The 19101-nt window shown below is 50.2% G+C and overlaps 1 protein-coding gene across 2 annotated transcripts in view; it reads right to left on the reverse strand.

Annotated features, from left to right (window-relative positions):
* SKIC2 (SKI2 subunit of superkiller complex) overlaps window positions 1-19101 on the reverse strand; it is a 41168-nt gene that overhangs the window by 8844 nt on the left and 13223 nt on the right. For both annotated transcript variants that reach the window (XM_063122374.1, XM_063122375.1), the window contains 12 exons: window positions 18514-18660; window positions 17012-17096; window positions 14892-14998; window positions 13699-13845; window positions 10761-10860; window positions 8608-8820; window positions 6212-6322; window positions 5814-5925; window positions 5129-5247; window positions 3707-3844; window positions 2668-2805; window positions 818-922 (listed from right to left, as the gene is read on the reverse strand). In XM_063122374.1, coding sequence (XP_062978444.1) covers window positions 818-922; window positions 2668-2805; window positions 3707-3844; window positions 5129-5247; window positions 5814-5925; window positions 6212-6322; window positions 8608-8820; window positions 10761-10860; window positions 13699-13845; window positions 14892-14998; window positions 17012-17096; window positions 18514-18660 — 1522 coding nt within the window. The remainder of the gene's footprint in view (window positions 1-817; window positions 923-2667; window positions 2806-3706; window positions 3845-5128; window positions 5248-5813; window positions 5926-6211; window positions 6323-8607; window positions 8821-10760; window positions 10861-13698; window positions 13846-14891; window positions 14999-17011; window positions 17097-18513; window positions 18661-19101) is intronic.

Raw genomic sequence — 19101 nt, forward strand, 5'->3', positions numbered from 1 at the left:
ACTGAGGGAGAGGCGGGGGCCGTTGGGACGTGTGCTGGCGGACGTGGGGGAGGGGTTCCCGCCTTAAAAAAACCCTCATTAGCTGTAGAGGTTTTTCCCGAGCCGGGTCTCCGCGCAGACGCAGAGCCCAGATACGTGTGATGCACAGAGACCACGAAGAAGAACCAAGGAAAAATGTTCGGGCCCTCTTCCTTGTCCCCTCGCTCTTCCTCTCCCCCTTGCTGAGGGGAAGGGGGCAGATAGCAGCCTTTCCCCTCGCTCCCTCCCAGCCACGAGCCTATTTCTCTCCCTCCCCTCTGACTGCCCCCCCCCCGGCAGCCATTCTGCAACTAGCCGCATCCCCCATGGGAGCCATTTTGTGGTGGTGCCCACAGCAGTTTCTCAAATGTGCTCACAGGGCCCAAAAAGCTGGGGTCCCCTGGGTTAGGCCTTTGAATGCAGTGTGCCCAGGTGATGGGTGTTTCAGCAACCAACCTCTCTCCTCCAGCCTCGGCCCTATCACCCCACCCCCAGGGGCCAGGGCTAGCTACAAACCCTTTGCTCAGCCTTCGCCAACCTGGTGCCTTCCAGAGGTTTTAGACTTTAACTCCCATCAGCCCATCACAGGCAATGATCAGGAATGGCAGCTGTTGAAGTCCAAAGTATCTGGAGGGCGCCAGGTTGGCGAAGGCTGTCGTAGCTGCTCCAAGCTCAAATCCACCCGGCGAGTGTATCCACAGAGTGCCACACAAGGAGAGGCAATGCAGTCGGCCGTGGGCACCGAATTTGGGGTTCCTTAGCCCCACGGGGCGATGGTCCCCGTAGCAACCCCACTTACCTGCAAGATCACCCCCAGGGCATTCCGGTGCTCCTGGTTTTTCACAACAATCACTCGCCCCACAGAAAGGGCCTTCAGTCCGTTCACCGATTCCATGACTCGCCTCTGGGAAGGAAGAAACAGCGAGGGAAGAAGCCACCCCAAATGCGCTCGGCTAAGCGCTGGAGAGGAATTGGATTCTGGCCTTGCCCAACCGGGAGCCCTCCAGATGGGCTGGACTACAACTCCCATCCCCCCCCCCCAGCCAGTTGTAGTCCAACCCAACTGGAGGGCCCCAGGCTGAGGAAGGCTGTGTCTCCTAACACCCGAGGCCTCCCTCCTTGTATCTGCAACTTCGAGGAGCGGAAGAGGCCTGGGATCCACCTCCGCAAAGTCTTTTGCCTCTTTCTAAAACGTACATAAACCCAGATCTGAGAAAAGCAGCCCAGGAAGTAGGTAGGTAGGGTTATAGGGCAGATCACACACCACACTAGGTGCTTGAGTGTGGGTTGTTTTGAACCGTGGGTTATTGTGTTGTCTGAACTCGGCCAGGGTAGCTTGTTAACCACCCTGAGCAACCCAACAACAAACCAATGGGTTTGTTAGCATAGGTGCCTCCATTTTCTAAAGGAAGCTATGAAGTAGCCATTATACAGCAGGCGAAATGTCACGTATGCGGGAGTGTCTCCTTGGATGTCTCCTTGCGTCTGTCTTATCTAATGAAAACATAGCCTCGGCTCCAGTGCTTCGGTGCCAAAGTTAGCTTACTGTAACTTACTGTAGAGCAAAGGGGATTGTTTAGCAAAAATTAGCTATGCTCCACTGTTATGTTCTGATTGGCTCATGCTGCTACTGGGCCCTGCCCCTTGCAGGCTTCAAATGCTGTACTGAATTCCCTGTTTTCTTTGTCTGACTGCTCGCCTTCAAGAGACCAGACCTTGATTACTAATCAATAAAGCGCTTTTGAACCCTCTGTCGCTGGAAGTGTGGAGTCGTGCTTAGGGGCTGATTGGATCTCGTCCCTGGGTGAAGAACATTGATCTAACAGGTTCTCAAGGTAGCTTGTTCAGGAAGAATAAGCAACACTGCAAGGCTAACAAGCCACCCTGACTTCAGACAACACGATAACCCACGGTTCAACAAACAACCCACGGTTCAAAACAACCCACATTCACCCCGAGTGTGGGTTAGCGTGTTGTATGAACAGCCCTGTGTGTGTGTGTGTTTAATGACAACAGAGAAAAGGGGGGGAGGGGACCCTTATCCCAGCTGAGGGAGGCTGCGTTGGCCTCCTCTTTGTTACGCTTCCGCCAGCAGGCAAAGATGTTTTTAATCAAACAGGCTTTCGGCCTATGAGCCAATCTCTTGCTGAAAGGGGCTTTACCTGGTTGGGTGCTGCTTACTGCTTTTATTGTCGTGTTTTTAATCTAATTGTTTTTATGTTCTGTTTTCATTCAGATCTTGTTTGTCCTCTGGATGTATGGTTAGCTGTCCAGGGCACCCTTTTTGGGAGGACAGGCAGGATACAAACCCAATCAATCAATCAAGACACCTCTTCAAGGGAAGGCTAGCTATGGGGGGTGGCCCCTGCCCCAGGCAAGAAGGGGAGGCCTGCTTTGCCCAAACTCCCCCTCTCTAAATAAGGGTGAACGTAGAAGCCGGACACACATTCCCATATCCTGCGGGGGAGCTGTACACTGGGGAGCCCACCTTGGGCAGACTCACAAACAATGCCTCCCAGGGGCAAGTCAAGGAGGCTCCGAGAAATGCGACTGAAGCACCCGCCAGGCAGTCTCAGGTGGGAACTTTGACCCTTGCTGGGGGTGGGGTGGGGGGGTGTCCTTGAATTCCGGATTCCTCCAAACCGGTACCTGGATGAGTGCCCGGGACTCCTGCAGCTCTCGGACCAGGCGGTAATACTCCTGTAAGTCGCCAAGCTGTCCCGACACATCCGCTGCTTCCATGCTGGCCAAGAGGTGGCTGAGCTGGGTGATCCTGTGTTCGTAGACCTGGAAGGGGAGCAGAGGAGCCCGGGACAGTGAGGAGAAGCCAAGGGGCTCCCTGCCTTCCCTCCCTCTCATCTTACTCCTAATCTCCTCCGGCAGCCAAGGGAGACAGTGAAAGCAAAGGCCTGACACATCGGAGGCCTCTGCTAGGGAGGTCTGTTGACTGTAGCTCCGGGGAGGAGCACAAGCGTTGCATGCAGAAGGTTCTGGGTCAACCCCTGGCAGCAGGTGATGCAAAAGGGCCTCTCCCGAATGCCTGGAAATCACTGCCGGTCAGAGTAGACAACACTGGATGAGATCAGGGGTGCGGAGGCCCCGCCCCCTTTCCCCAACCACCAATCGTCTGGTGGTTTCCTGGCTTTTGTGAAATTTTCTTTACTCTAAAAGGTCAAAATTCCTCTCCTAAAGTTTAGAATAGAATAGAATATTTATTTCTTACCCGCCTCTCCCTCTGGATCGAGGCGAGGAACAACATTAAATACAAAATCACCACAAAATGCAGAAAACTGATGACAGCTCTTACTGGCCATAAGAGATCCGTAAGCCAAACGACGCTGGCGCTTTCGGCATTTTGGCCTCGCCCCTTTTGCCTTCAGCCCCGCCCACAAGAGTTTCTCCAAAATGGAATCCGGCCCTTGGGAGAAAAAGGGGTTCTGCACCCCTGGGGCGACTCGGACGAATAACCTGAGCCGCTATAGGACGGCTTTTTATGTTCCACCATGCTGATCTAAGAGGGGGGCCCTCAACCAGCTGCCTTCTACTTCCTTTCCCAGGTTCTTCTGCTCCCTGTACATACTGTAGGTTCACCCAGCACCCACCTGCCTAGCCTATGTACTGGACTCCAAAGAGGCCTTGAGTCAGATCTGATCAGGTCACCCAGCTTCCCTTTCCAGCGTTGCCGCACCTTGCTGTCTTTCCGGGTGTGGAACTCGGAGAAGCTCCTCTTCATCATGTCTTCCACTCGCAGTGCTTCCACTCTCAGCAGGTTGAGGATCATGGTGTAGGTCAGGCGGAACTGAGACTGCAGCTGAGTTGGTTTACCCTGGAGAGAGGCGTTAAGTATAAGAAAGCAAAAGGCTTGCGTAGTCATTAAAACTGTGTGTGCGGCTATCTCAAGGCTAAACAGAGGAAGACTATCTGTGAGCAATTTCCTTGAGATAGAAGCTGTACTGGGAACCTTGCCAGGATTCTCTAAGATATCATGGTGTTAATGATATGAATATACCAAAGATCCTTGAGGCTGGCTTAGCCTAATCACAGCTGTATGTAATATAGATAAGAACTGCGTATATACGTATATGTGTATAGTCTTTTGTCACTCTGCACAATGACACAGAACTGTTAAGAAGTCTGAAGCTAATAAACTTACTCTGCTAAGTAAGACCTGCATTGTGAGCTGTGCTTCTGAGCACAAACAGAATTCCCAAGGAAAAGTTCTGTATCCATCAAGAGGGAGAGCGGAAGAGAGAGAGTTTAGAGGCGGCGGGGGCAAATCAGGCTTCCCAGGAAGGTGTTGGTAGAGTGCGCAGTAGGCAGGGACGCATTTGCCCTCTGATTCCACAGGAGCACAGAAAAAAGGCGCTGGGTATTGAGTTCAGCTCCCTGAGAGTCACAGCTGCTATTTAAAGGCAATACTTGGGTTTCCAGTCCTTTATGGCTGCAGAGACAGACTTGAAAGACCATGATGCCATTTGTGGAAATCTCTAAAGCCAGAGAGGGGTGAATGAATAACACGAGGGGCCATGCAATCAGTTCAGACCTCTAGCAAGAGCGATCTGTCTCTTCCCTGGCAGCCCCACTGTAAGGGAAGGAAGGAAGAGGGATTGGGAGAGAGAAAGGGGGTGGCAGAAAGAGAGAGAGAGGGGGTGGCAGAAAGAAAGAGAGGGACAGAAAGAGAAAAAGAGAAAGAAGGGGTGGCAGAGAGAGAGAGGGGGGGTGGCAGAGAAAAAGCGAGAAAGAGGGTGTGAGCAAAAGCGAGAAGAGGGTGATAGACTGAGAAGAGGGTAGCAGAAAGAGAGAAAAAGAAGGGGTGGCAGAGAGAGAACAAGCGAGACCCATTCATTTTTGGCTCTGGCCTTGCCCACCACTGGCCTTAGCCCCACTCACTGTCAACAGGCAGCTACCGACAGAATATCCACAAGCGTATGCCGCCTTCAACAGAAACAAAGGCTGCCCATCGCTGCCTTATAGTAAAAAGCTACAAAATTATGCAAAGTTTAAAAATTACACACATTTACTCAACTCATACAGGTTGAAACATAGGTGGATTTAAGGAAGTATTAGACAAATTTGTGCAGAATATGCCTGAGGGTGGGGTGCAACTCACCAGCATCATCCGGTGAAGATCAGCCATCTCAGGCACTTGGTTTTTGCACAGGATGATCACCATCCCAGTAGTATCAAGACCTCGGCGCCCGGCCCGGCCTGCCATCTGGATGTACTCAGCTATTCAAGAGAGAGATGCGTATGTTCATGCCGACACTGGGGTCAACAGAAACTCATCAGTTAACAAGGAATCAATGGAGATCCACAGCTTCATTCCTACCCAAGCACCTGGGGCGAGAATTAAATTGCCTCCAGGCGACCCAACAGGAGCCACATAATGGCTGCAGGTCCTGCTGCTGTCGAATTAGTCTTGCAAAGTGGGACCTGCAGCCAAGAGCACTTGGTTGCTTTGCCATTCCTTGTGGGAGAGAAGCGGTCAGGCGGCTATGACAGCTGCATTCATGCTCCTAACCTTAAATGGGGGCCTGCGGGGAAGTAGCAACGCAGCCAGCCTACCCCTTCTGGGGGTTCCGTCTTCAAAAACTTTCAAGACAGGCGGCAAGGACAATAGCCAGATAAGCAAACAGGTAGGTAGAAAAGCTGGAGGAATGAGGACGGGGGGGGGGGGTCTGCCTGCTGTTCTGTCTCACATTTTTAAGCCAGGAGGTGCTTGGACAGACAACCCTGTTTGTAAAAAAAACCCCATACAGGCCAAGAATCACATTCTCCCCGGCTCTTTCCACTACCTGGCACCAGATCCCGGAAGTTCGCGCCGTCGTGTTTACGGATCGAATCAAAGACCACGGTCCTTGCTGGCATGTTCACCCCCATGGCAAATGTTTCCGTAGCAAAGAGGATCTAAACAAGAGCGACAGAGAAAGATGGCAGATTCCTGCACGCTCAACTCCCTTTATTGACCCTCTTGCTCCCAATCGAGGGTCAAGGGTGGGTTGCTTAACCCCCGATTAACTCACAATGGCGGGTTCGCACGCCACGCTGCAGCCCCCTCTTGCCCTGATCAGAGGGTGCATATTTAAAATGGCGGCTGTAGGTGCCCTGCATGCACAGCACTTAGTGAACTAATTCAGCCATGATAACTTGCAGTGTCACGTGAATCGAGTTCAGTACAGCTCACAGGGCTCACCTTGACAAGGCCCTTGCTGAACAGCATCTCCACCACCTCCTTGAGGATGGGCAGGATGCCACTGTGATGCACCCCTATGCCACGTTTCAGGAGGTCCACCATGTGTAGAACCTGAGAACAGAACCATCATGATGAGGATGAGGATGATGATAATAATACTTTATATCACGTCTGTTTCCCAATACTGGGCCTTAAGACGGCTTTACAAAATTAAAACATATACAATTAAAACATATAAATAGAAATATACAAAAGTTAAAAAATATAATTAAACATAGTTCCATATTAAAACATTTAAAATACAAATAACAATTTTAAAAAGTCCAGTGCATAAACAGAGGTCCTGGCTATTCACCAAAGGCCTGCCAGAACAGAAAAGTTTTTGCCTGCCTCTGGCAGGTCATTAGATATTATCTTTCATAGTCTTTCATATATATGTATATATATACACACACATATATATTTGGAAGACAATATCTAATGACCAGCTGGCCTGGATTTCTTCCAGCTGTCCAGTCTGAAAGAGACTGTCACTAAGCTTTGTGGGAGTCCTCACTACACAAGCCGTCAGCTATAAGTTTAACTGCTTGTGATGTAAATGGGCCCGGGGGTAGGGGGGGAGCATGTTGAAATCCACTCCCCATGCCTCAGGCAGGCGAACATCTATTATTTTTTATTATTACTTTTATTATTTATTTATTTATTTATTGCATTTTTATACCGCCCAATAGCCGAAGCTCCCTGGGCAGTTCACAAAAACTAAAATAATTCAAAGTGTAAAACAAACAGTATAAAAACATGATATAAAATACACATTAAAACAAATTAAAACATACCATACACGATTAAAACATCCTGAAAACATTCTAAAATGTCACTGGAAAGGCCTGCCGGAATAGATCAGTCTTTATTGCTTTTTTAAATTCAAAAAGACTGTCAAGTTGACGAATCTCCTCCGGCAGGCCATTCCACAGTCTGGGAGCAGCGGAAGAAAAGGTCCTCTGGGTAACAATTGTCAATCTAGTTTTTGCTAGCTGAAGTGGATTCTTCCCAGAGTGTGTGGGGCAGATTGTATGGGAGAAGGCGATCCCACAGGTAGCCATAATCTATGGCTTATTTCTCCTGCCTCCCCGACTTCCGCTCCACCTTTTGCAAGCCACAAGCTTGAGGCCCAATTCTATTGATTTCATTATTCAATAGAATGCTTGATTATATCTAAAAAGACAGCGAGTTACGACATCAAAGTTAAAATGCAGGAAGCTCAGAGTTATTGAAAAACAATTTTGTAAACCGCCCAGAGAGCTTCAGCTGTTGGGCGATATAGAAATGCAAAAATAATAATGATGCAAAACACCACAGTTAAAACATTGGAAACTAAAGGAGGACGCTCTCAGTTAAAACATTCCACACCAGAGAGCTAATTCTCTCAGAGGGCGGTTTCTTCCACCTGAAGGCTTTGCAGCCACACAGAACTGCCAGCTGGCAAGTCAAGTTGCTGAGGCAGTCAGGGGGTTGCGCTTTTTACCCCCAAGCAGTGCCAGCTTCAGGGCGTTGAGGGCTCTTGAGCAAGACACCCTCGATGGGTCCCCTCCGTCCTTGCGTCTAGCACAGCAGTTCTCAACCTGTGGGTCGGGACCCCTTTGGGGGTCGAATGACCCTTTCACAGGGGTCGCCTAAGACCATCGGAAAACACATATTTCCGATGGTCATTTATTTGTAATTAGAAATAAATATTTCACAATATATAATTACGTATTGTTTTTGTGATTAATCACTATGCTTTAATTATGTTCAATTTGTAACAATGAAGATACATCCTGCCTATCAGAGATTTACATTACGATTCATCACAGTAGCAAAATTACAGTTATGAAGCAGCAACGAAAATAATTTTATGGTTGGGGGTCACCACAACATGAGGAACTGTATTAAAGGGTCGCGGCATTAGGAAGGTTGAGAACCACTCTAGCGCCTCGCTGCCGTTATCACCAGCTCTGTTCCTCCTTCTCCTCCTTGCTCCCACTGGCTTGTTTGACAGGCAGAGAGCCCAGGAGCAAACAGGCTGCGGCATCTATTGCTTCTCTTTCTCATCACCATTATTGTCTGGGCCGGAGCAAGAGGCAGGGTAGAAGCAGGCTGCAGTGACGGAGAAGCAACTCCAGGGGGCTTTCGTCAGGGGGGCCCTGCTGGGGTGTGGGCCCTTGACAGGTGCCCAGCCAGGCCGACTCTTGACGCCGGCCCTGCCACCGAGCAGCTGGCCGTTTGGCCACACACCAGTCCTCAGCGACCCTCTTAACCCGAAGCCCAAGGCACGGAGCACGCCAAAGGGCCCGACTCCCCCGTGAGCCGCACCGTGAAAAAGCATCGAGCCCCCTCGGTGCTCACGTCTCTCTGACCTGAGGCAGCTGGCGGTCCGTGCCCTTGAGGCGGGAGATGCACTTCTGGAAGAAGATGTGGATCTCGCTCTTCTCGGTGGTTGTGGTCAGGTCGACGGTGGTGAGCATGGAGGCGTTGTCGTCGCAGCGGTTGCGAGAGAAGGTGAAAGCGACCACGGGCAGGTGGTCCTTCTTGCGCAGCATGTCGATGAGGGACAGCCAGATGTTCTTGTCCTGGCGGGAATTCGAGAAGTCAACAGTCGGTTCAAGGCCTAGGCTCCTCAGGAAATCTCCTCACGATGTGCATCTGCTACACACGGGAAAGGGGGCCCATGGATCCAACCCCATCCACTGCCCCCTCTTCAAACGTTCCAAAATGGCAGCTGCTGGAACACGCTGAGCCCTCAGACACGGCCCTTTCACCTTCTGAACTCAGCAAAACCACAGCACCTTAGGTAAGAGTGGGTTGCTTGATTGGCAACTAGGCAAGCCAATGAGCCGTACTGAGGAGGAGGAGCACGGACAATTATGCCCCTCCTACCTCTCTGTTTTGGCCTGGCAGCAAATCCAACCCTTTTAACATCTTTTCTCACCTAATCCATTCAGTTTCCATCACACCCTTCTATTTCTTGCCCACTTCATAAGAAATGGTAAAGAGGGATGGAAAATGAAGGGGGCAGAGTGAAGAAAAAATGCTGAGTGAAGTTCAGCCGGGACTTAGTTATTTAATTTATATCCCGCCTTTCCTCCCAGGGAGGCTAATAATAAAAGACAGATTAAGAACAAGACCTTTATTAAAATTTAGCATGAGAACAAATAAATTGAAAACACAATTTGGGCGCAATCCTGTTCTCGATGGTTGTCAGCTTCCAAACTCGGAGCAGAACGGAAGTAGCAACAGAAGTGATTGACGTCTCTGCTGCTCCTCCTGCTCTGCATTTTTTGCTAGATGGGCTTTTTGCCTGTCTAGCTGGGGCATTCCAGAGGGGGAGGGAAGGAGGCTGGAGAGGCCTCGGGGTAGCTCCAGTCTTCTCCCCTCCTACTGGAACATCCCCTTTACCCCCAGAGTTCGAGTTCCCGACTTCGGAGAGGCAGCTGGCACGGTTCTTTCCATGTCCACTGCGAGGGGCCCAGGGGGGTAGCAAGCATGGTTTCCCAGATCTGAGTGCGAAAGCAAGGAAAACCCCGTAGGGGAGTAAAAAATAGCCAAAGCCAAGGGTGGAACCAAGTAATCTTCTACAATAATATTATTAGTAAAAGTTTTATTAAAGCGCCGGGGCCTCCGCGTTTTGAACGCGGTTGCGTTCTTCCTCAGGGCTTTATAACGTTAGTGCAGTTGTCTGCAGAAGCTGCTAGGCTAGCATGATACAGGAAGAAGTGCAATATATAGGGAAAAGAGACCTATATATCTCACTACGAAACACGTAGGCACCTGGCACTTTAATAAAACTTTTACTAATAATATTATTGTTAGTAAATAACAATTTACTTCCAGAACATTTGAGAACTACAAGTTCAATCGCAGCTTTTAAAGCTCAGCTAAAAACTTTTCTTTTTCCTAAAGCTTTTAAAACTTGATTTTGCTCTGACTTTTATACTGTCAGTTTTACTCTACCCTGTGCCTGTTTGGTGCATTCTCTTCCTCTCCTTATTGTTTTATTATGATTTTATTAGAATGTAAGCCTATGCGACAGGGTTTTGCTATTTTATTGTTTTACTCCGTACAGCACCATGTACATTGATGGCGCTATATAAAATAATAATAATAATAATAATAATAATAATAATAATAATAATAATAATAATGTAGAAGATTACTTGGTTCTGCCCTTGCCTTTGGCTATTTTTCATTTCTCAGATCTGAGGCCAGAGAGATGTCTCCGGCCTCAGATCCAGAAACCTGAAGTATCCTACGGCCCCCCTGATGCTGTCTGGGGGGGTCATACAATAGCTCCTCCCAGCAATTAAATTAAAATCACAATTATAAACAATGGCAAAGGGAAGAGAGGCTACCATTCGGTCCATCAGCCAATTAAAGTTTTATCTGAACTTTTCCTTACAGCAACCTTGGTAGCATTGTAGTTTTTTAAAATTTCATTTATTTATTTTTTTACTCGGCAGGAGGGGGGTGTGTCTAGCCAGCCCTCAACCCTAGTGAACCTGGCCCAGCATACCTGTCCCGGCCCGCCTCCTAGATGCATGGGCTGTTTGGCCCCAAAAGTCTGCGAGTGTTTGCTAGCCCGTTCCTTCTTGGCGTCCATGGCATCATAATACCTGGAGGATTAGCACAGAGGGGGAAAGGTGAGTGAAGGACGAGGGGCCTATTAGAGGTGTTCAAAACTGTGCACGGTGTGGAGAATATGGGGATAGAGACTTTTTCATAGAATCATAGAATAGCAGAGTTGGAAGGGGCCTACAAGGCCATCGAGTCCAACCCCCTGCTCAATGCAGGAATCCACCCTAAAGCATCCCCGACAGATGCTTGTCCAGCTGCCTCTTGAAGGCCTCTAGTGTGGGAGAGCCCACAACCTCCCTAGGTAACTGATTCCATTGTTGCACTGCTCTAACAGTCAGGAAGTTTTTCCTGATGTCCAGCTGGAACCTGGCTTCCTTTAACTTGAGCCCGTTATTCCGTGTCCTGCACTCTGGGAGTATCGAGAAAAGATCCTGGCCCTCCTCTGTGTGAGTATTTGAAGAGTGCTATCATGTCTCCCCTCAATCTTCTCTTCTCCAGGCTAAACATGCCCAGTTCTTTCAGTCTCTCTTCATAGGGCTTTGTTTCCAGACCCCTGATCATCCTGGCTACCCTCCTCTGAACACACTCCAGCTTGTCTTTTTCGTCGCTTCCCTCAAAATGCTAAAGCCTCCAACGAAGCTGAACGAAGATTCAGGACAGACGAAAGGAAGGACTTCTTTGTGCATCTTGGGGAAAACGCGACCACAAAGAAGTAGCGAGGGATGGCCACCAACTCGGATGGCTTTAAAAGAAAACTGGATGTATTCATGGAGGAGAAGGAGGCCCCCAATGGCTACTAGTCACAACGGTTACATACGCTGCCGCTACTAGGGACGGAGGCCCTCTGCCTCTGTACATCAGTTGCTGGGGCCCATGGGCAGGAAAGTGCTCCAGCACTCCTGTCCTGCTTGTGGGCCTCTCATTGGGGCACTGGGTTGGCCACTGTGGAAAACAGAATGCTGGACTAGGGAGGCCTTTGGCCTGGTCCAGCAGGGCTGTTCCTAAGATAAAGCAAGGCACTGCTTCTATGGCATTTTGGTGTTCTAAGAAAGCACAGAGCAGAAGCGCTCTAACAGGCCTTAGACTGTGCGTGGAATCGTGCAAGAGCACCGGGGAGGGGCTGGTGGCCAGACCGCCCTACCTTTTCGATCCTCCCAGAGTGCAGGACACGGAATAACGGGCTCAAGTTAAAGGAAGCCAGATTCCAGCTGGACATCAGGAAAAACTTCCTGACTGTTAGAGCAGTGCGAGAATGGAATCAGTTGCCTGGTGAGGTTGTGGGCTCTCCCACACTAGAGGCCTTCAAGAGGCAGCTGGACAAGCATCTGTCGGGGATGCTTTAGGGTGGATTCCTGCATTGAGCAGGGGGTTGGACTCGATGGCCTTGTGGGCCCCTTCCAACTCTGCTATTCTGTGATTCTATGATTCCAGGGTGGGCTGTATCCTAGCAAGGGTGAAGCAGGAGAAGCCAGGGGTGGCCATTCACAGCACTTCTCCCCCACCACACACCCTCTGGAGAAGAGAACTTGCTGTGGCCACACTGCTGTGGAGCTCGCCTGCTTAGGTGCCACGTCAATCCAGCTGCTGGCAGGGGGTGACCCTCTGGCCCCGGTTCCTGCCCTACCTAAGGAAGTGCGGGGGGCAGAACCGAGGGGAGCATCTGCAGCGTCTAGAACAGCGACCCCCAACCTGGTGCACTCCAGATGTTCTGGGCCGCAACTCCCATCAGTGCAGGCACCACAGCCGAAGGTCAGGGCCGAAGGGAGTTGCAGTCGCAAACACATGGTCTGGGAAGGCCGACCTAGAGAAGCTCCCTGCCTCAAGAGCTGACAGGGTAGGAACCGGGACAGGCCTCCTCCCCCACAGAAGCCGCCTCCTCTGCACAGGCCTGCCTTGAGAGCTGATGGGAGGAGGCAACCTGCCCTGGATACCCGTCTCCACCAAAAGCGAAGAAGGCCTTGTGGCAATGAGGACTCTCCATGGCAAATTTGCTTAGAGGTAGCGGCCATGTTGTGAAGAGGAACCATCTCATGTATGCAGAGAACAGGCCCTATCGTTCGACAGAGCGAGGCGGCTGCCTCAGGCAGTGGATTGTGGGCGTCATGAAAGGGCAGCGAGATCTTAGCTATTACTGTTCCATTTTTATACCTTGTGGGATTATCCCTCAGGCGCCAAAATAACTTATTTATTTATTATTGCATTTATATCCCGACTTTTTTCCTCTTAAGGAACCCAACGCGGCGTACATAATCCTCCTCCTCTCCATTTTATCCTCACAACAACAACAACCCTGTGAGGTAGGTTGAGCTGAGAGTCTGTGACTGGCTCAAAGTCACCCAGTGGGTTTCCATGGCAGAGTGGGGACTAGAACCTGGATCTCCCGACTCCCAGTCCAACACCTTAGCCTCTACACCACACTGGCTCTTGGCTGGTGAGGGGTATTAGGTGCCTAAACCTGGAGAAGGGGCATCCTTTGCTGCACACCCCAGGCAGCAAAATGCCTCAGGCCGGCCCTGCCCAGAAGCTACGGACAACCTTGTCTCTTCAAGGAGGTTGCAGTTGCCCAACAGGATATTAAGAAGCTGCCTTAGGATGCTTACAAGGCCGCCCCCGACCTTGGACAATGTAAACGGCCTCAAGAGATGGATTTGGGGTATCACAGAAGTTGTCAATTATGGTTTATTACACTGTATACCACCACAGGGGTTGAACCCGTGGTTAGCATGCAAAATGCCCCAATTTGAATGGCTGCTATCTCCAGGGAACGATGGGAACGATGGCTGTCTGACACCCTCGAGGGCTGCTATCAGTTGGTGTGTAAATCATCTGGGTTTTCCACCAGCTGTCGAAAGATCTTGAGTCATTTCCGCTCTTACCCTTTGGTAAGAAACGTCCCACGGGCGTCGACCAGGAGGAAGAGCTCATTCTGGGTTTTCTGGCTGTTGCCCGTGTACAGGTAATGCTCCAACGGAACGGGGCGTTTCAGAGTGCTGATCACGTAGATTTTCTTCCTCTTGATCCTCCTGTAAAGAAGCAAGAACGCCAAAATTGGTATTTTACTGGGTGCCTGCTGAAGCCTCGGCTGAAGCCTCCTCATCTCCCTGTGGCCTGTTGACTATAGCTCCCATCATCCCCCTGTTGGATCCTGGAATGGATCCTGGTTATGTTTTCCATTGATTTGTTAATTGCTGAGGATCTGGAGGAACAGAAGACTCAGCAGAAACTTAAAGGTCAACTCTACACCTGGACATTGAGTGTCATAATTGAATAATTGTCTAACTGATTGTCTTCAATTAAGGGTTGCAAGGAGTTGCATCATTGTACAGGTTGTCTTTAAAAGTAAATGTATTTTCAAGATCCTGTATAACTTCCATGTCCCTCATGTGAGCTGTATTGACTGACCGTTTGTAAGTATTTGTATCTGTACTGCCATAACTACTAAATTATATATTTATTTGCCAGTAAAAAGGTTTGTTTTAACCTACATGAATCTCTGTCTTAATTCACGTCTTTGCTGACTTGGCTGAGAACCGCTGTAATCTCTGCTAGTCTCTGTAGGGCCCAGACAGAGACTTAACACAAAAGGTTATGTGCCAGAAACCCAGTCTGTGCAATAACTAAACAGCTTCTAAAGCCATAACTCAACACCCCCACCATTCATTCACCATTCAGGCTGAGGCTGATGGGAGCTGACCTGCAATACCTGGAAGATCACAGGTTCCTCACACTGGGCCTTCACAAAATCATTGCTGCTGATAACACCCACCTACTGCTCTTTCTTCTCACCCACCTCCGTTGTCTGTACCAGAGGCAGGTGAACAAGCCGGTTGCCATGGTGAAATGGAAGAGCGATTCCAGGAGATTCCTGTCAACAGGGCCTGCTGCGGTGTGGGGCCTCGGCAGCTGCCCCATTATGCCTGCCCTCGATGTCGGCCCTCGTGCTATTGCCCTGAAAGCCTACTTGCGGGCTTCCCACAGGCATCTGGTTGGCCACTGTGAGACTAGAATGGCGGACGAGGTAGGCCTCTGGCCTGACCCAGCATGGCTCCTCCCTGCGTTCTCCGCTCACCCGATCCAGTCAGCAAACTCCAGGGTGTTGGGGACGGTGGCACTCAGCAAGATTATGTTCACGTGGTCCGGCAGCATGATGAGGACCTCTTCCCACACCACACCACGCTGCAGAGGAGGGAAGAGCGACAGAAGGGAGGCTGAGAATTAGAAGAGGAAGGACCGCTGAACAGCTTGCGCGGCCCCACAAACGCTTCTCTACTTCCACGATGGAGAACGGAACAAAGAATGCGAGGTTGTCTGTGGAGGTCTGGGTGCCCAAAAGAGGAACAGCATGGAAACCAGCGAAGATGGGCAGTTGAAGGAAATGTGTGGGTGGCGGTGGGGGCGACAGCAGGGAGGGGCTATGGTTCAGTGGCTTTGAATTATTGTTGTTGTTGTTGTTGTATGTATATCTCACCCTTTTTTTCCTGCAAGGAACCCAAGGTGGCGTACACAATCCTCCTCCTCTCCATGTTATCCTCACAACAACCCTGTAAGGTAGGGTGGGCTGAGAGTCTGGGACTGGCCCAAAGTCACCCAGTGGGTTTCCATGGCCGAGTGGGGACTAGAACCCAGATCTCCAGACTCCCAGTCCAACACTCTAGCCACTACACCACACTGGCTAAGGTTCAAGCCCTGCTGAGGATGCACCAAGACTGGGAAAAGCCTCTGTCTGAAATCTTGGGAAACTGCTGCCAGTCAGTTAGCCCAAGACAGCTCTTTAAAGACCCATCAGAAATCTCACACGGCGCAGCCCTTTCCAGACTGCACCCCTTCGGGGTGCAAATGCAGAGACCGTGTCCTTCCTTCATGTCGGAATCTGCCTGCATTACGGAAAGCCAGCGCATCGGAGACAAGGGCTGTGGCTCAGAGGTACACGGCCTGCCTTGCGGGCAAAAGGGTCCAGCCTGGACTTCTGGCATCTCCAGGCACAGCAGAGATGGTTTTAAACTTCTTTTTTTATTGCAAAATTTCAACAGAAGAAAGGGAGTAAAAAATTTTTTCCATACAGGCGCCGTTCAGACAACATGTTTCTCAATGGTGGTTTTAGAACCCCACGGTGGAGTTTTTACACCACCATTGAGAAATGTGTTGTCTGGAGCGAATTTTTTTTTAGGAAAACACTCTATGCTGAATATCCACGCTGTGCAGAGGACAGTTCCTGCACAACCATAGAATCATAGAATAGTAGAGTTGGAAGGGACCTTGAAGGCCAACAAGTCCAACCCCCTGCTCACCGTCGTGTTGTGTGCTGTGTGGAGAGCTCTGTGTACTTTTCCGTCACGTTGAGTGGACTTTTCCCACTGGCTACAGAGTTCCCTGGCAAGAGTTGCCAAAGGAGCGAGTGCCGCTCTAGGAGAGCCGCCAGGATTCTTTTTCCAGCAATGGCTGATGAGAGATCCCATTGGGAGGACCAGGGGAAGAGGGAGGGCAGAGGAACTGTCAATCAAAAATCACAATGGATTTCACTCAACTCCACGGTAGCCCACAGTCACACAACAGTGGAGTTAGAACATGCTGCGTGGGGAGCACCCCCTACAAACTCAACCACTGAGTGGAGTTTTCCCACTGCGTTGACTAACGTGTTGTCGGAACTGAGCCATAGTCTTATTTGCGATCGTAAGCCCCCTTGAGTGACATTTTTCTTGGTAGGAAGCTGGGGTACAAATCAAAGGAAGAAATGAAGTTGGGCTGAGGGCCGCACGTGGCCTAAGGCTGCAGACTGCCCATCCCAAGCGGAGAAGGACCGGGAGTGCCGCCAGTTCCGGTACTCAGAAACAAATTCTTGGGCTCAGAAGACTTTGGCACCAGGCTCCAGTTGATGGATCTCAGGGTTCTAATAAAAAACAAAAATGGATCCCACAAGCCCGTGCTGGATGTGGAAGACTGTCAGTCACCGCTCACATGGCACAAGTCCAGGAGGCGCCTACTTCCCACCCAGCTACGCTGGCTCCCATCCCTCCTTCCCCCACCTTAGTCTTCAGCAGGGATGGGCAACCCGACACTCTCCAGTTGTTGGACTACAACAGCCATAATCACTGACCACAGATCACGCTGGCTGAGGATGATGGGAGTTGTAGTCCAAAGTATCTGGAGGGCACCAAGCTGCCCACCCACGGTCTACAGCGCTCCGCTCACCTCAGAGTCATTAATGTAGTGCACCTCATCAAAGATCACCCATTCCAAGTCTCTGAGAACATCCGAGCCGTTATAGAGCATAGACCTGGAGTTTGAGAAAAAAAGAAAAACGGTATTACAGAACAGGACTCTTACTCGGAACGACAGCAGGACAGGAGTACCCGATTTTGCCTAGCACAACCCCCGCCCAAGGATCTGTATTGGGACGAGTCCTTTTTCACTTGGCTCAAAAATGATCTGGCGTTACGGTATAGTGAGACAGTGGCTCAGTTCAGACAACACGTTAGTCAACACAGTGTAAAAACTCCACTCAACAGTTGAGTTTCTAGGGGGCACTCCCCACACGACATGTTCTAACTCCACCATTGTGTGACTGCGGGCTACCGCGGAGTTGAGTGAAAACCATTGCAACGTTTGATTGACAGTTCCTCCCCCTCTCTCCTCCCCTGGTCCTCCCGATGATATCCCATCAGCCATTGCAGAAAAAAAAAACCCACCCACGGCTCTCCTAGAGCGGCACTCACTTCTTTCGCCACTCTTGCCAGGAAACTCTGTAGCCAGTGGAAAAAGTCCACTCAATGCAACGGAAAACTCCACGGAGCCCTCCACACAACACACCGGTTGTGCAGGTCCTTTCCTCTGCACAGCGGAGATATTCTGTGTGGAGTGTTGTTTTTTAAAAAAAACACCTCCACTGTGGGATTGAGTTTTCCTGCCGGACAACACATTTCTCAACAGTGATGTAAAAACTCCACCGTGGAGTTCTAAAACCACCGTTGAGAAACGTGTTGTCTGAACGGAGCCAGTGTGGCCACCGACACTTTTTTTTAGTGTGGTCAGAACAAACAGGGACCTCTTAAGAATACCAAGAAGATCCCTCCAAACTAGGGGGGAAAACGGACATTAAAATGGCAAATGGAGTTCAACACAAGTGAACCATTTTCCAGTGCTACAGGGAAGTGCACTAATATTTGTGTCTGAGAGCTTTTGCTGGAAACATGCCTGTGAGGAAGGATTATTACTTCTAACTGAAAACCATTTGGGCCAACATAAAATACATATTCCTACCACCTGACCCATCACTTGTGTGTAAGGAAGATTCAACTGTCTGTCCAGTTGGCTTTTGTACTGTATGTGAAATGGGGGGGGGGTCTTGTTCTTTGCCTCAGGCTACTTCTACTAGTCATCAAGGGTGGGGTATCTTAGGAAGGACACTGATAACGTATCGATGGTTGGAGGCAAGTCTCCGGAAGCCCCAGCTTCTGAAACTTTGCCGCCTCCACATTCTCAAGTTGATCTTTACAATCATCAGGGCTAGAAACACACTTCTTTTAAAAGACCTAGATGAAGCTGCCAGGTTACTAAACCTGCAGAAAAGCACGTCGCGCTTTGAAGGTAAACCGTTTAGAAAAAAAGCAGAAATGGTGGCACCCTGAGGAGCTGGGCTCACCCCTCGTTCCGTCCCACCCCACCCCTTCCTCCCCCATTACCCCAATCCTCACCGAAGGATCTCTGTGGTCATGATGAGGCAGGAGGCATCTGGATGCAGCTGAACGTCCCCTGTCAACAACCCCACATCTCCAAAGGTGTTCTTGAAATCCCGAAACTTCTGGTTGGAAAGAGCTTTGATCGGGGAAGTGTATATGGTGCTGTGGGGGAAAAAAGGGGGGAGGGACATTAAGAAGCCCAGAGGGAGGAAATCCTGGACTCCACGATACCTGAAGGACCGCCTTCCTCCATCATGATGTAATAAATAGACTGTCAGGATTGTTGCAGGTAGACTCACTGGCCTGGATCACAACCAGGGGTCCTCCAGCTGTTGTTCCCATCAATTCCCATCCACTCCATAGCAACCCAGGAAGCTGCCTTATACGGAGAGTCAGGCCCTTGGTCCATCCAGCCCTGTACTGTCAACACTGGCCGGCAGCAATGGCTCTCCAGGGTTTCAGGCAGGAGATTTCCCCTGCCCTACTTGGAGATACTGGAGATCAAACCTGGGACCTTATGCATGCAAAGCAGGTGCTCTGCCCACTGAGCTACCTTGGGAGTCCTACAGGTCCCCCACCCCTGCGCCAGGCGATACTCGGGAG

This window comes from Elgaria multicarinata, chromosome 3 (assembly GCF_023053635.1).
Source record: "Elgaria multicarinata webbii isolate HBS135686 ecotype San Diego chromosome 3, rElgMul1.1.pri, whole genome shotgun sequence".
Classification (NCBI taxonomy): Eukaryota; Metazoa; Chordata; class Lepidosauria; order Squamata; family Anguidae; genus Elgaria; species Elgaria multicarinata.